The sequence below is a fragment of the Typha angustifolia genome, chromosome 7 (genome assembly GCF_048772165.1).
Source record: "Typha angustifolia cultivar Huaian chromosome 7, ASM4877216v1, whole genome shotgun sequence".
NCBI lineage: Eukaryota > Viridiplantae > Streptophyta > Magnoliopsida > Poales > Typhaceae > Typha > Typha angustifolia.
In genome coordinates, this window is record NC_133245.1 from 13389381 (window position 1) to 13406894 (window position 17514).

The following is a 17514-nucleotide window of genomic DNA, read 5'->3' on the forward strand; positions in this document are numbered from 1 at the left end:
CATTTATTAAGCCGTGGAACCTCCACTGCTCAGGCTGTAGCCCAATCTTTAACCGGAGGTAAATTACCAACTATAAGTGGTAAAGTTTAATGTTACAGAGCAGTAAAAGAATCTGATGCAGAAAAAGTCAAACAATTCAGCGAAGATGTGAAAGAGGAGTAATGCAATGCCTGGTAAAATGCAACTACAGTAAAAACACTGGCAGGAGGAAAAGAGAAGTATGCAGCAGCACTTCATAGAGAATCCAACCTCGCATGAATGAATTGCTTTGAAGAAGGGTCAAATCGTTTGGAGTTAATGGGAAGCTAGGCTAGTAGTAATAGACATGGGGCAAATGGGTTACGTTTATTTCAGTCAACCAGCAGCAGTGTCGGACAAAAACACTGCATTCAGGTACACAGCACTGTCAATGCCACAAGTAAAGAAACTTGATGAACATCTATTCCTCTAAAACAGATGATTCTTCCAATAATAGCCTCAGTGAATCAGGAGTTGTGAAGCTAATCTTTCCTAGATGTTACTCGTCGTCTTTCAAATGTTACAGACCAAGAGACTTTGATGCACATCTAATTCTCTACACTAAGGAAAACTCAAGAGATGACTTCTTTTTTCTGAAATATCCTCCTCAATGAAGTGTTAAAGAGTTGTAGTAAATCAGGAGTTGTGATGCTGTTCTTTCCTAGGTGTGAACTCATCATCTTCCAAATGTTACAGACCACTAAACAACAGACTACATCCGAGACCTCAAGGTTTTTACAGCAGAAAGGAGAGAAGAGGGCGGCGGCACCACAGCCGCCTCAATGATGCCAAGACCTGCCCTGCTCTAGAAATCCTGGGCAGAGATCAGTTGATAACTTCTGATGATAAGGAGCAATGCCCAGATGAACATAGGGTTCTAATAGTCGAGCTTTACCCACTCATATCGGCCAGGAAGTGGGCTTTCGTTCACAGGATCAAAGTTATACCTGCAAATTATATTCAAGATTTATTAGATGTACAAACATGACTTAGTATATTCCTACCAATTCCTAGACTCATATGTTCTTGCTCCAAACAACTAACCATTATGAATCTCACCCATCACGGTCTCTTCCAATGGAAAATATAAAACTTACTAATAACTACTAGAAAATGAGCACAGTGAGGGAAAAGATCAAGAACCATAAGGAAGGATTACATACTTCTCCATAAATATCCGTTGCTGGAGTTGCTCGGCAGCAGCAAAGAACTCTTCCATTTCATGGGACGTTGGAATGTTTCTTCGTATTGAGCTCTGCACCCTGCGGTTGGTAGCTGTTGAGTTAGGTCTTGTGGTGGACCCAGGAGTCCCTATTGTTTCCGAATCCCTTATGAGACTGCATGGAGTGGTCTCCCTGGCATTCCTGCATATGAAAAATAGAACATAAAATCCCTACTCCCATATCTCTAATGTCATTCTCAACAAAATACAGACAACTTTTCCAACTCTCTCCTAAAACCTAGTTTTGCTAAGGTCCCAAGAACTTATAAATGAAATATAGAGAACACATACATCCTTCCAAAAGTTCTGAACGTTTTCTCTGAAACAACCTTAAAAGGGTTAAATCATCCATAAAGCATAGCATCTTTAAGCTTTTTGCATCAGAAAAGATCATTCGACGAAAAAAAAATGTAACCTTCCTTTTAGCCTAATGCATGCAGCTGTAATCTAAGAAAACAAGAGAATGCAATTCAGGTTTACTTGAGAAATCCAGTAACTGTCAGATCACATGCTAAGAAAATCAAGGACTCAAGATGTAAATAAAATGAGTGCCACCGTGGATATGGGCCCAAAGTATGCTGGCTTGCTTTAAGTCAAGAATGAGGAACCAGCCCTCTGATTCTGGACAGAGGGATAGCACAAGAGAACAAAGTAACATTAATGCAGCATGGACCTATATCTTGCCAACAACGTGACAACCCCAAAAGAAAAGAGTGCAAAGGGCAGCAGATAAGCAAATTATTGAACCACAGATAAGATTACACTCTCACAATGATAAAAGACATTTGTCAGTTACATGTGAGATGTCAATAAATGAACATCGCTTCCTCTCTCAATTGGTTTTCTTGTCTCTTGACAAGGGCCAAGATGGATAGAGAGAATAAACAAAGACACTAAATCAGGAGATGGCCCCAGGATCACTTCATTGTGAATGAACCAAGATTTGAAAGGAAGGGCCACAATTAAGTACTTGGTACAACGCAATCAAAGCTTTCAGCTTTATCATTTCGAAGTATAAAGTTGCAAACAGCCAACTTTTGCCAAAGAACGCATAATAACAAGAGATATCTCCAACTAGAGATCCTCTCTTGAGGCCCCACCAGAATTGATCCTTAATTCTGCACGAGTTACATGAACCTTCCTGCAACAAGGCTAATACCATGTTCTGATACCCTACTTCAAAGACTAGTTATTTCAGAAAATAAAAGATTTTTTTTAAGAATAGCATCAAAACTTAGGAAGAAAACACACAAAGTTTCTCATTAGTACTATCATATAATGTGCTCGAAGTTTGCCAATAAGCAAGATGGATGTGAAGCTCTAGGAGGCAACTTGCAATTCATAAATACTCTCAAGAACCTTTGCAAAACCAGACGGACAACAACATAGAGAAGAGCATTAACTTCAGGTCATACCAAATACAGAAAAACCCTACTTGAGGCACAAGTAGCCATCAATGGAGGTCCACCAGCATACATGCCATGGAACCAGAGAAGAATCAAATGACAACGAAATATGCATGAGAAGTGACCAATCCGCACAGATACATTTTTCTAAAGCATAAGAAGCATAGCAAAGGAAAAGACATATCTTTCAGTGGTGATCTTTCAAGGAAGAGAGGAAAGAACCATTAAAAAAAAGCAAAGATATAAAAAAAGCACTCTTTCTAGAGAATAAAATTTTTGAACTAAAGGAAACTTCCATTACAAAAGATTGGTATTATGAGCAGAGGTCAAGTAACCAGTAAAGCTAACAGAAACAATCCAAGATAAAACAGAGATGAAGGCGAGCAAAAAGGGCACTTTTTATATCTATACCTAAGCGCTAAAAAGATTGTCATCGCTAAAATTTAATAAAGCTTTTATAAGTTTGGATGTAACCGGCTAATTAATTAACTAGAGGCCCAAATATTAAAACCCTAGCACAAAACAGGAACATACCAATCTCCCCACCATGAGTATTGGTGTACAACTAAGCATCAAGCATGAGTTTTTTCTAGAAAATAAAATATAATACATTGTAACAAAGTTTTTGTGCATTTACAAAAACCGAGTAAGTGATAGTAGACTCTTCATTAGAACCCTAGAAGCCAACTACAAGCAATAGGAGAAGAAAAATGCTGAAAACCACACTTTTTAAGTCTATGAGAAAGTAGGAAAAAAAAAACTCATCGAAAACGCTAGCTTGGTATTACACCCTAAGAAGGTAGAAAGATACCACCTTTGAGCAAGATGAAGAGATTACTCACCTATCCCTCTCTTCCACATCTAAAACATTCTCCCCGAAAGACACCTCGATCCCTTCATCTATTTCCGGCCACTCCTCCACCTCCGCTGCCGATTTCGAGCATCTCCTCGTCGAAGCCGAACCCCCGGAATCCGAATTCGAGGTCCTCGTCCTCGAGATCGCCTTTGGCGAAGTGGGTCTCGCTACACTGCTCTCCTTGCATCCCTCCTTGGCCTTCGCGGCCGGAGGCGGAAGCTTCTCGAGTCGGCGGCTCCGGAGCTCGAGGTAAAAGAGAGACGAGTCGGGAGAAGAAGAGGGACTCTGCTGGCGTTGTAGTGCTAGGGTTCGAGCACGAGTGCGGACACCGAGAGGGGTCTGGTGGGAGACCTCCATGACTGCGACCTCGCCGGAGAGCTTCCCCTTGCGCATGTACTTGCCCATGGCTATCGATGGTCGTTTAGTGCTCAGGGGGGTTTAGGGGAAGGGAAGCATAAGAGAGAGGGAGAAAGGTGGGGTTTTGGGGCTAGAGAGGGAGAAATGGAGGGTGCCCAAGTGGGAAAAGGGGAAGTGGAGAAGAACCCAAGTGGTGGAAAGCGAGAAAGAGGAAAGGGAGTCAGGTGGGGCAGGGAAAGATACAGAGAGAAGTGGAGATGGAGTTAGAGAAAAGGAGAAGGGTTTAAGGTAAGAGAGAGGAGGGGGAGGGTTTTGGGAGAGGGGAAGGAGGGAGAAGGAGGAGGGTTTCTAGTTGTATTTGTAGGGTAGAGAGAGAACAGAAGAGGTGGGGGAATTGTACTAGCGTCCAAACTTCTCAATAAAGGGTATTTTGGGGAGAAATTGGATGGGAATGGATGGGAGATAGTGACTTTCTCGTTTCTAAGTTCATGGCTAATTACTCATTAGTGTCAATTAAGAGGGGCTAATAATGTTCAATTAGATAGAGTAATTGGGTGATTAGATACTTTTTCCCCTCTACTTTCCTATCTCATTAATATTTGCCAACTGCAACTTACTATGTTATTTCATCCAGACGGTTTTTTTTTTATCGTTCATGAAACGTAGGGCAAAGAATTAATTATCTTTTCATTTAAAGTCACTTTATGCTTAAATATATTAGCCAGTGAGCTGGATAATTAGATTAATTATTTTATTAATTAAGTCATTTATTGAATCATTACTCTAATTTAATATTATAAGCCATTGTCTAGCTAAACTGAACCATCTATAACAAAAAAAAAATTCACTAACTTAAAAATATACATAATTAATTTTTTTAATTTAAAAATAATTTATCGTGTGATATTAATGTGAATGACAAAAGGGTCTGTGTATAGCATTACGACGTTATTTGATTTGAGTTTAAATTTTGAATATAATCTAACTTTTTAATTTTAATTTTTTTAAAAATAAATTAAATAAAATATAAAAAGATGTTTAATTACTGAATGAATCGGTGTTTTTAAATTTAAAAAGCAAATAAGGGCATAATCACTATTCATTGCTGCAGTTTTTTTCTTATTTTTCGGTCCGCAGTTCATTCGCTGTTTGTAATAAAATTAAAATAGTAGTAAGTGGGCGATAAAAAGGAAGTCCAAATTCTCTCGAGATAGCGGTGCGCGAGAAGAGGAGAAAGTGGTATGGTGGCTTGACCTCCAAGTCATTGGATCCTCTTCCTAAATGGACACATGGAAACTCGAAAGCTATGCTGCTGCATTGTGGCGCTCTCTCCCTCTCCCTCTCTCCCCCCATAACTAAACTTCAAATTTATTGGCGCAATGGCTGTACCTCACCTGAGCTTTTCAAACGTTATATATATATATATATATATAATTTCAAAACTGCATTCTACTCAACCTTGAATTAAAAATATTTATTAAAAAAAATGCATGGAAAAATTAATCCAATCATATTAAAGAAATGTATCAAATGTTAGTCACTTATCCTCTTCCCCCTTTTTTTTAAATAATAATAATTTTTGTTTGAAAAAGAAAGACCACTGGTCTACTGAAGCAGGGCACTCTACTCTGCCTCTGCACTTATCACGGCATATCTTAAGCGTTAGGATCCAAATATCAAATCAAATACGGATGTGATGGCCAACCTAGAAAAAATTAAAGGTCAAATGAATCATGATGAATCGCTTTGCCATAGCTTCTCTCCTCTCACTCTATTGGGATTTATTCCTTTTTTTCTCGCCCTCTTTTGATGATCAGCTAGCGTAATTAAAGTATAGTTTACATGTGGGGGAATTATATAAATTTGATCGTACGCGGCACTGAGTGTTTAAAGCAAGCAGAGTTATGATTAATCTCTGCAACTGCAAAGAAACAACTTGGGTTAAGATCACTTTATGTAAGATTTTTCTTTTCTTTTTTTTTCTCTCTCTCCTTTAAGTTAAAGAATATACTTTGTTTAAGACGAACTTGAGAACATCCCATGCTTTAAAAAATGATCATTTACTGGTGTTTGACTCTGGGATATATTATATTCCCAGTAATTAATTACATTTCAGTTGGTCAAACAATAAACACAAAGAAACAGATCAAGTTTCACTAAGCATTGTGTAAGCTAGATAGTTAGGTCAGTCTGTATTGCTTATCGGAGTAGAAGAGGTTAGATAAGTCTCGTTTATCCGTGAACAAAAGATGGTTGCATGAAAGTTGCACGCTATTAATTGTTGCCTTTTCCTTTGCACCACCTCGGAGTTCGTGCTCCCAAATTTAGAGGAGCCTCCATTGATGACCACCTTTAAACCTCGCGCCTAATTAAACGAGAGAGAGAGAGAGAGAGAGAGAGAGGGAGGGGGAGGGAGGGAGAAGGGAGAAGAAGGCTATGGACTCAATCCAACCTATAAGAAGAAGCTAAACTTGTAGAGCTGATGGATCGCAGTAATAATTTATTGTATCTTCTTCGTCCAGAATTAGAAAGAGGCCATTAATAAACTCGTTTCACCATGCACCCCGTGCGCAGAGGAAGTGATAGATGTTAGGAAGGAGAGGAAAAAAGAGAAAAAGAAAAGAAAAGAAAAGAAAAGGTCAGAATTATATAGCTAGCCCTTTCGATTCTTTCACCACTCCCCATGAACGACTCTGTTCACATGTAACCTCTTACGTTGTTTCTTCCTGCACCTTTCAACGTTAAGTTTCAATATTATATCATTGTATATATCTACTTCAATGTCCTCCTCCACAGTCTGTTGACAAGGAATCCAATGCTAATATGGCATAGTTTTTTCCTCTTCTCTTTTTACACGGCATAGATTTCAACTGACGCGCAGTCATATAATACTGTTATGATTCAAATATGAGTCTATTTATGTAGTTATTTATCTAAAAAGTTTCGATAAATGAGTCATATATTTCCTTTATGAGCTCGAAGAGTGATAAGTTACTACGATATAGACCTATTTATTATTATTTTTTAAAAGAGAAAGAGAGCAGTAATTCATGCTATATTTATCCATACAACCCCTTAATTCCCTCTCCCTCGGAGCGAATCTTTCCTTGGATATACCCGCTCAGATAACAGCGTAAATGTATTCAAACTTCCCGCCAAAGTGGTTTGTTTGGCCACGACTCGTCCGGTTTCCCGCCAACGAACTCACCGGCGCACTCATCTCCCGCCACTTTTTCTTTCCTTCCCCCCTCCGCTCCCAAAGCCAAAACGGAATGGATAGGAGCCGTTAAAACCCCATGATACGATCGAGCATGAGATAATAATAAACTACTACTATGCCGGCACGAGTTTCAAAGCCAATCGCCTCGGTATCCGTGCTTCCATGGCATCCGTACGTACTATGGCAGCAATGACTAGGCGTATCATGGCAGGGCCCAAAACCCACTTGATTCTTCTCACCTTACAAGACGGTAATTTTCCCCATCTCTCATCCTACGTTTCGTATAGTAGCTCTAAATTTACTTCGCCCTTTTATAATTTTATTATAACCATTTTATCTCTTTTATTGTTATATTTTCTCCAAAATTAACATAGAAAATTATAGGATTAAATTACAACTAATAAACTTTAGATCATCGATCATTATAAGCAATCTTAACATAGGATATATTGTTTATTATCATTCAAACTTTTATTATTTGACTTACATGTTACCGGCTATATTTATTTTTATATAAAATGTGCATCTTTTTATAATTGTAAGTGCTCCTAAAGTCATATTTTTATTATTTATAAATGACTTTGTGTATTACTATAATAAAATATTATCACTTAGATAATTACTTTAATTTATTTAAGTATGGTAAATTTTGAAAGAAAATGGAATTAGATTATAGCTTTGAACAAGAAGCATTCTAGGATATCTTATTCTTTTAGTTTTTAAAAATAATAAAATATTCTCTATTTTGTTAAAGTGTTTTAGACTCTGTTTAATTTAGAAATAAGATTAATTATAGACTAGGTGTTTCTTTTGTTATTCTTAAAATAAATAATTTTTTTTATTTTTACTTGTATTTTAGAAAAATAGAGTAATAATTCTTTTTAATATAATATAAAATAACAAAATAAATTATAAAATAAAAAGTATTTTATTTTTCTAAAACTACCGTAAGTATCTTTTAATTTGGCATAATAGATATCAATTAGTAATTGAGTTAGTGTATAGTATAAGATATAATTTTAATGAATAATATTTATATTTTAAAATAAAATTATTAGAATATTTAGCTAATATTTTAGAACGGAAAGTGAGTAATAAATGTTGAAATAAAATGTAAAATATATTGATAAAGTTTTCAATAAAAACCACTTGTTACCCAACTAGTGAAAGGGCCGGAGAAGGAGAGTCACACAAGTGCACAAGAGGTCAACAGTCAATTCATTGTCCTTTTACAAAGAGTTTCTTTTGTTGGTATGCAACTCATTCCATATCAATACTCAGTTTCCAACATCACACGTTCCTTTTCTTTATATTTGTTTAATAGACTTGCATGAGAATCCAAGGATTAGGATTCATAAAAATTTCTGGAGACTTAAATGCAGAAACCTGAGTAGTTGATACAAAAGAATCATAGAACTTAAAGAAAGAAAGAGAAAGAATGCTTCGGATCCTTTGTAACTAGTTGTATGAATTAATTTAATAACACTGCTAATTTTTAAGTATGACACTTTTTACGTGTACCACCACCGTAGATCATGTGAAAAAAAGGTCATAAGATTTAAAATTCTCTTGGACTTTGGCTTGACATTTGGCGAGAGGTTTAAATTAAATTTATTTGCTTGTATGTTCCTCTAAAGCTCATATTTATATAAACATATATATATATATATATATATATACACATTTTTCTTTTGCATGTATTACATGTTTAAACCTAGGGGTGTAAACGAGCCGAGCTTAAGCGAGCCGACTACTGCTCAGGATCGACTCGAAATTAATTTTGAGCTTCTTTATTAGGCTCAGGCTTGGAGAAGGAAGGTGAGGCAGAGCTTAGAGGAGACGATTGCCACGGGAGGAGGACGACGCGGGGACGGCGGCTTGGAGAAGGAAGGTGAGGCGGAGCTTAGAGGAAACGACTGCTGTGGGAGGAGGACGACGTGGCGGCGGCGGTTTGGAGAAGGAAGGTGAGGCGAAGCTTAGAGGAGACGACTACCGCGGGTCCGTGGCAGCTTGATGAGGCGGCACCACGGCAGCTCAAGGAGACGACTAGCACGGGTGCCGACTGCTGAAATTTCGTGATGAGTGCCAAAGGAGGAGGAGGAAGAGGCGGCGACAGTCCGAGGGGATGAGCATGGGGAAATTAGATTTGGGGTGGGAGGCGGGGAGGGGATGCGATGTGGGAGTGGGACTTAGATTTGCGGATTAGGGTTTTCTAATTTAGTTTTATACCGAGCCGATCGAACCGAGCCTGAGCGAGCCGGCTTCAGCTTAGGGTTGGCTCGATATTGATTTTGAGCCTCTTTTAGCGGCTCGGGCTCGGCTCAGCTCTGACTGAGCCTAGCCGGACTCGAGCTCCAGTCGAGCCGAGCCCGAGCTGCTCGATAAGCCTGACAACCCTATTTAAATCCATATATCTTACATAAATATTCTTTGGAGTTACTTTAAAATTTTTATATTTTAAATTATAAAAAATTATATTTGTTTTAGTTTTTGAGTATTTTTATTTTTTTATATTAAAATTTTGAAATGTATATATACAATTACAAGTAAATAGAAGTTTTTTTAAGAGTCACCAGAATTGACCTATAGTAAATCATATCATTCTTTCTAATGGAACTAAAGATATTAGCCTACCTAGCAATGGGACAATAAAGTTTTAAAGAACATGGAGATTAGGCACATTACTATTTCATTCAAAAATATATTATTGATCCATATTCCTACCTTTCTATCTCATAGTATTTTAAACTATATAGATGTGAGGATGAGGATTTAATAAAGGTTCTTCAATCCACATCCGTAAAAGCATAGATTCCATTCTCTCCACCTTTCTCTCCCAACTCCAACTATCAAAAGTAGGGAAATCTTTTCTTTTTAATGGAATGATATCCACCACAATATCTTAATCAAGAAGTAGGGTATGTAACGGAATAATCTTTGCACCATGATGGTTTTGATGAAGATTTCCTCCTCCTCCTCCCCTCCCCCTTTATTGAGATGCGTCCTCTTCCTCCCACTTTATACTTCTTATATTTTTGTTCTCGTCCACTTTCCAAGTTCTTCTTCTTCTTCAAGTGTTAGAGGAGAGGGGGGAGGATGATGTAGTCAGGCTTGAATGCTTTGCTGCAGTTCGTGCGGGGCCAGCTTTTCTGTCACAAAGTTAGCAATGGAGAGGACAAAGCTTGTAACTTTGGGATGACAGGATTTGCATGGCCCACTAAGCTTGGAGCTTGATCAGTTGGTGCTCTCGCCATTAGCATATAGCAATCATGCATCCTGTACCATGGAAAGTGATATACGGTGAGGCCAGGGCTTGCCTCATTTTGTTTGGCACACTGCTTCCAAGCTCTTTCATCTTGTAGGGTAGTTGATGGTAAAGAATAATGGGCTTCTGGTAATTACCCTATGGTAGTTTTTTGTTTTCTTTTTTGATAAATATTAAGGCAAAGAGGATAATTCTTGTGAATTATGTATATATATATATATATGGGTCAGAAGAAAAAAAAATTAGACCACAAAGAGCATAAATCATGTACATGTAAGCATTCTCGTGAAAGATTCATCAAATATTGTTCTCGATAGTCTCTGTAATGAGTCCGTAAGAAGTTCAAAGCCTTAGTTTGTTGTAATAGTGCACGATAGAGCTCATACATTTATAGAAAAGAATTTTCATAAATTTAACATTGTATTTTACTTAATTTTTAATTTATTTTTTTCTCTATAATTCTAATTTAACATTTTGACGTTATTTTGACTAATTAATATTAACTAAGTTACTAAAATATCTCCACTGTACCTTTTTATCTTCTATATTCATCCATCATCTTCTCTACCTTTCCTCCTCCTCATTCTTTTTTAGGATAATTTATGTATTTATATATTTTTTATATTATAATAAAAATATTACTTTTTATTATAATCTATGTTAACCTAGGATGTTAAATAAAAATTATAAAAAAAAGAAAAACCTAATTATAAAATTATTAAAAATAAAATATAAATAATAAAATAGTTAAAATATAAGGTGTGATTTGTAAAAAATTTATGCCTCAGTATGCTATAACCTACTTTTCTAAGTATTATTAGAAACGGCTCTCTATTTATTATGGTTATTAACATAGCGTTTTAGTACTCGTGGTGATTACGCCATTAAGTATATGTATAAATATACAATATATGATGTGAGGTCAAAATATTATAACTTTTGATTTATCTAAATACTTAAGGGCGACCCCTCTAAGAACTGTAAACAATTTGATCTACTGTCCTACAACATAACAAAAGAGACGTTTAGAAGTACATACTAGCAAATTACTTTACCACTTAAGAACAAAAATCTAACATTAGAGGAGCCAAATCCTTGACCCAATTTGTAGCCCTAACCATGCCTAGGGCGGCTAGGCTGCAACACACTTTCGAGTCCAAAGATTTGTCCTCTTGTTAGACATTTCTAACTTGCAAGTTGTGCAACCCCCAGAATTCTCTCATGCATTCCTATATCCTACCCAATGTATCTATATGCACACCCCCAGGAAACTTTCACAATTTCCAACCACATTCCTTGCTGCATATAGACATCACATGCCCCCAAGCCCTCCTGGGTCTACAGAAAGAACAAAGGAATCTCCAAGGCACCGCTTTCCAATGGCCTCCTCCTCCTCCTCCTCCTCCTCCCCCTCCTCCTCCTGCTCATGAGACATGAGGCCCATCCCTCCCCCAAACTCCACACACATTACACATAGATATAGAGAGAGAGAGAGAGAGAGAGAGCAAAGTCTCTTTTCCAAAGGTTCAGAGATGGAATACTGGGGGGGGGGGGGGGGGGGGGGGCATGGAGGGAAAACAAAAGGAGCTCATCCTTGTGTGGGTGTCCTTTGTGGGGGAAGAAGAATAATTTATTGGGAAACTGGAAGGAAGCACAGCAATTCGAGTTGGGTGTTTGCCACTGCTAATAGGAATCCCAATAGATCGTAGATGAGCAGTAGCAGTAGCAGTAGTAGTAGCTAATTAGCTATGAGTGAGTGTGTACTGCTATTGAATCTATTATATGTCATGGTTGTGCATCATAGCTTGGCAGTTCACTGCTACACACATACAAAGACAGTTCTTTTTTTTGTGTGACCAAATTAGCCCTCTTTTGTACTATTTTCTAAAAAATACCGAACTTATGAATATTTTATCTAAGAAAAAAAAAAGATGCTAATAAATTCTACTTCTTTTAATTTATATATATAATGGCAAAATAAAATAAAATAAGGCACAAATTTAGTTAAATTTTTTCAGAAACTTGTAAATATAAACGTTGAGGTTTGAAGGTTTGAAGGATGATTTATATCGGAAAGTATAGTTCAAGACTCGGCTAGTTTGGTCAAAGACTCTACAAAGACCCAAAGACTTTGGGTTCTCGTGAAAGGAAATGAATATTTGAAGACTCGGTCAAAGGTACAACTCGAGTCAGAAGATATTCTTCCCCAATCCATCTCAAATTGTGCTATTTTCTTTTCGTAAGAGTTGCTTTGCGAAATTATACATTGGTTCTGTCATGCTCACTAGGAGTCGTACTGGTTTGCATATAGAGACGTGCTTCGGATCCCGCGTTGAGAACTCCTATCTTGTTTTGAACCAGTGAGAGAATAATACGAGGGTTATTCGATTGAGAGGCTAACTTAATAAAGATTCTAAAATTAGTCTGACCACTAAGTTAGAAATTGGATCCAGAATTCGAACATTCTCTCTCATGTCTAAATCTAGTGGTTATAAAGAAGACCTGAATCTGTTGATTTTTGGGCCGCTTTGTCTAAGCCCAGTAAGCAGGAATTCTGGGCTAAGGTCGACCTAATCAATCAATTCTTGGATTTTGATATTTATTCAAATTATGTCAGGGTAATGGATTAGGATTCCATATAAACTGATCCCAGAGTTAATTCAGCTGCCTTATGGGTCTGGTTGTTAAATATGAGTGATCAATATTTTGGTAGGCATCACTAACAACTCTGGAGTATCCTCCCATGATCAAGGTAGTCATAAGATCGACTTCAACTCTAAGTAATTATTATAGAGAAAATTGTTTAGTACTTCAATGAGTGGGTATTTTTTAATTGCTTAGTTCAACGGTTTGATTCGGTTGATAATTTAGTGGTACGATTTGTTTAGATGAACAGCTCGACAGCGCGATAGCCTAAAGCAAATATGACATGTGCCAGGGTCGACGGTAAACACAGACAGATCGCTTGGCATAGTATCCATATATTAATCTATTTGTAACCAACTCATGGGCCGGTCCCGGTCCATAATTTGTGGGCCGTTCGGATGATCCAGTCTACCCTGGGACTCATGGGGGGTAGGTTCGCCGTTTTGGCACGCGGAGGAGGGGAAAGTAAACGGTGAGAAATTTCTAGAAGCTCCGCAGGACCCAGAAACTTCCCACTGTCGTGGGAGAGACCAGCCTATATAACACGAGATCCCCTTCCTTTCCAAACGTCGTTTGAGTCGTCCTTCCTCTATTTGGTTCTACGCGAGGTAATTCTTTTCTTTGATCTTCTACCTTTTACTGTTAGAATATATATATATTTTTTCGTAATTTTCTTGTATTTTTGGTTAATTTCGGTTCGAGATTTCTCCTCCTTTTTCAAGGTTGATTTTAAGGGGTAATCTATTGATAGACTTTGAGAGTTTTTAACAATGTCCCTTACCTTTGTTGCTCCTTTTCTCTGGTTCTCTTTCTATGTAGAATGATTCACCCTAAAGTTTGCGTTTTGATTGGTTTCATTGATGTGTTCTTTCCCCCTCTGTTGAAATAATCAGTTGGGTTTTCGCCCATAATTAGAGAATGTCGTATTTTATTTGTCTAACGCGTTTCTTTCTTTTTCCTAAGGTTTTTCTGCGCCAAAAATCTCCAGCAAGGCGCTTTGTGCTTTCGCAAAGATGGCAGAGGTAGGAAGAAGGTGTTTGATCTTGTGATTTTACTCTGGTGATCAATGAGTGTGATGCTTTGAATAAGTTTTGCTATGCTTGATGTAGGATGGTTTCAAGGTCAAGTTGAATGTGTACGATCTAAGCCAGGGGCTTGCTCGTCAGCTTTCGACAACATTTTTGGGAAAAGCTATTGAAGCCATATGGTAAGCGTATGCTAGAGCAGGATATACTTTGTTATTGCGAGCAACCAAAATTTAACGTGTATTTTCCATCATTTTAATTTTTATGACTCATGGGCATGATAAATAAATGGAGTGTATTGTGCTTGTTGATTTGATTTAGGACAAAGAAACAGGGATAATGCTGCTCCACCTTCCATCATTTTAATTGGACAGAGTAATAAGGTTAAGAAAAATGATGCCTAACTATAGTCCTGTCCATCCTGTTGTGTCTCAGCCGGATATGTGACTGCTCTTATCTTTACGTATGTTTCATTCTTCTTTCGGTATATATGAAGGACTTATTAATGTCCTGATTGCCATGGCCGTCTTTGTCTCTGTTCGACCACTCGGTCTTCAGAGTTTAGAATTCTAGCTACTTGATCTTCTGTTTTTGGCCTTTTCATTTTCGCTATCATCTAATCAATACACTCAACAATTACTATCAACCAAGCCACGCAATTACTGGACAAAAAATGGGAAAAAACTTGTAGGCAGAGCAAAGTTACTGTATGTCTTGCAGGAGTCAGGACCAAAATGCTTAAAAGGGTCTAAGCTTTCATGAGTGTTCTTAGAGACCCTGAATTGCAAATGTTTGATAATCAGTCTTATTTCAATCCAACTTGTCATGAGAAAACTGTAGCTGATCTGGATCTTGGTAGTGTATGCCAGTGTAAATTCATGTAGATATATAATATATCGATTGATGGAGCTACAGGGAATAGTGTTTAAGGGAAAGTTTAATGATGTTCAATATGAAAGTATAATCGAAATTTCCACATTTTGATTTCTGGAGCATGTTTCCTGTTATCTGTTGAGTTAATGATTTATGTTAGTTAGATGTACTTTGGTACTCAGAGATTTAGAGAGGCAAGGTGTCAGCCTACCAGAGCTGAAGTTAAGTAAATGTATCGCCTTCCGCAAGGTAGTGCTGAGTAAGCATCTTCTTGCATTTTATGTATGAACCTCCATATGCATGTGAAACAAAAAAAAGTGGAAAAGAGTAGGCCTGTCAGTTTAGTTTCTTTGGAGATGTAGAAGAGAAAATGTATTACTTGTTGACCATTGGAAGAAAATTTAGATGGCTCCTTTATTGTGTTGTCTTGAAATTCATTGAGAGTCTTAACTAAGAAATCAACTGTATCTTGACTTACATCTGTTATATAGTTAAAAGGTACAATGACATATTTTTGTCACATTTGTCGTGGTTACTTGCATAATTTCTTGGAGTTCCTATACTGGCCTTTCCATTTTTCCAGTTGATTGTCAAATTTAGTGGATGTTTAGGAGACCTAGAATGCACCATTATATTTAATACAGGACATCCTCAGATGGAGTTAAGTTCCCACATTGATGATAAGATGCTTGACTCAGGTAAAGAATTAAGGTTAGTGACGCAGTGGTTGTTGGAGGAGACCTGAAGTTACATTATAGATTACAACAGGTGATGGGATCTTGGGTGACAGTTTTGTATCACTGCAATCGTCCTTGATGACTTGCATGTTTTGATCTGACCCTGCTTGTATCCTGTCTGTTTATAGATATTTTAGTTAGATAACAGGATTTTGAGGTATCAAGACCAAGTATTTTCTGTATAGATGACTTTAATACCATCATATACCAATATTTTTTGAAGTTGATGTGATCTTATAAGAAGTTTGCCAGTTTTACATTGTTGGATATATGCGGGTCATGGGTTTTGCCATTGCAATACATGTCTAGAATAGATCTTTTTCTAGAAAAGGGCGTTGTCAAAGCACAGTGACTATAGTATTTTTTTCATTGCATAAAAGGTTTGATATGTTTATTTGGAGATCAAGTCAATTTGTGTGGTTTTGGATCCTGTTAATGCAGGAAGACAGGATAATTATTTGGGAGAAGTCTTACATGTGTAGATTAACAATGAATGTTATTTGTTAGCATGCACAATATTTTACTCGGATAACAAGCATGGATGACCTATCTTTGCTCGGAAAAAATACTAATTCATTCTCCTTCATAGACCATCTTTGACTGGCATTGCTTGTGTTAGTTGTGTTAATCAACTTATTTGAAAACTGAGAAGTTCCTCTGCTTCTTCTTAACTCTTTTACTTGCTATTTGAATTAGCAACCCTGTTATATGGTTTTTTTCATATGGTGCCCTTTGGAAGACAAGTACCTTCATTTCTCCTAGATTGTGTCTTAGGAATGGCCTTTAAAGGAGTTAGCAGTGGGCATATGCGGAAAATTATGGATGTTTGACTCTGTCGCACTCTTGCCTTCTCACTTTAATTTTCCCTTTTAGAACAGTGGGAACATCATAACACAGTATTTCCTTGTACATGAGATGTTTTTTTTTTCCCTTGGGTTATGCTTCTGTAGGTATGTTTAGCCCCTAAGCTGTTTAGTGTAACAGGCATACTGGTGTGGTGGCATATGGAACCGAGTACTACTTTGGAGCAGGCATCCAACAGGATCCAGAAGGAAGAACACCTTATGGAGCTCCTATGCGGACTGTAGAGCTCGGGGTGACACATGTGCCCAAGGAGGTTTTTGAGGAATACCTACAGGAGATTAGTCCACGTTACACTGCAGAGACCTATAATCTCCTCAGACACAACTGCAACAACTTCAGCAATGAACTTGCTCAGTTTCTGGTTGGTGCGACCATACCCGATTACATCCTTTCACTTCCGAATGACGTGATGAACAGCCCAATGGGTGCATTGATATGTGAGTCATCCAATATCCTGTCTTGGCTCTATCTTGTAGTTTTAGATGCCATCTTTCTAATTTGGTTGTCTCTCCTTCTGTGCAGTACCCATGATTCAGAGGTTAGAAACTACACTTAGATCTGGAGCAGTTCCTCAAGCTCCGCAGTTCAGGCCTCCTGCTGCTGCTGCTCAACCGATGCCTAAGACTGATGCTGAGAGTCCTAATAAGCCGAGGGAGAGTGGGAGTGCAATTCTGTCTGCTGCGAAACCAACTGCAGATCCAGAGACGAAGAAAGCTGCAGTTGTGGATCCACTTGGGGAGGCTAGGAGCAGAGTGCAGGAAGAGATCAGCAGGGAGTTTGCTGCAATCATGGCCACTGGGACTCTCCGAGCAAGTGAGGCCGCGGCCCTCGCCACAAGAAGAGTGATGGAACGGCATGGGCGGCTGAATGTGCCCATGCAGCAGGGATAGGCACATAAAAGAAAATATACATCATTCTTGAATCTTTGTCAAGCAGCTATCTGCTTCTAATATGCCAATTTCCACTAGTTTGTTTTGTGTAAGCAAAACCTTTCTAGACTTTCTGGTGTTATGTTGGAGATTGTG

The 17514-nt window shown here is 37.9% G+C and overlaps 2 protein-coding genes across 2 annotated transcripts; one reads left to right on the top strand and one right to left on the bottom strand.

The window, feature by feature from the left end:
• Positions 1–326: 326 nt before the first annotated feature.
• LOC140761963 (cyclin-dependent kinase inhibitor 4-like) lies at positions 327–4184 on the bottom strand. Its single transcript, XM_073099525.1, has 3 exons — positions 3489–4184; positions 1182–1382; positions 327–965 (listed from the first exon to the last, which is right to left on the bottom strand). The coding sequence occupies exons 1-3, from the start codon at positions 3905–3907 to the stop codon at positions 896–898; spliced, it is 690 nt and encodes a 229-aa protein (XP_072955626.1). The 5' UTR covers positions 3908–4184; the 3' UTR covers positions 327–895.
• A 9316-nt stretch (positions 4185–13500) lies between these two features.
• LOC140762255 (uncharacterized) lies at positions 13501–17487 on the top strand. The gene is made up of 5 exons (XM_073099950.1): positions 13501–13598; positions 13954–14012; positions 14100–14197; positions 16610–16926; positions 17012–17487. The coding sequence occupies exons 2-5, from the start codon at positions 14004–14006 to the stop codon at positions 17377–17379; spliced, it is 792 nt and encodes a 263-aa protein (XP_072956051.1). The 5' UTR covers positions 13501–13598; positions 13954–14003; the 3' UTR covers positions 17380–17487.
• Positions 17488–17514: the final 27 nt, after the last annotated feature.

Coding starts and splice junctions, on each gene's coding strand:
- LOC140761963 (XM_073099525.1), bottom strand. CDS start 3,907: ATGGGCAAGTACATGCGCAAGGGGAAGCTCTCCGGCGAGGTCGCAGTC. Junction 1,383..3,488: donor GATGTGGAAGAGAGGGATAG/GTGAGTAATCTC, acceptor TTTCATATGCAG/GAATGCCAGGGAGACCACTC. Junction 966..1,181: donor CAACGGATATTTATGGAGAA/GTATGTAATCCT, acceptor TATAATTTGCAG/GTATAACTTTGATCCTGTGA.
- LOC140762255 (XM_073099950.1), top strand. Junction 14,198..16,609: donor AAAGCTATTGAAGCCATATG/GTAAGCGTATGC, acceptor TTAGTGTAACAG/GCATACTGGTGTGGTGGCAT. Junction 16,927..17,011: donor CCCAATGGGTGCATTGATAT/GTGAGTCATCCA, acceptor CCTTCTGTGCAG/TACCCATGATTCAGAGGTTA.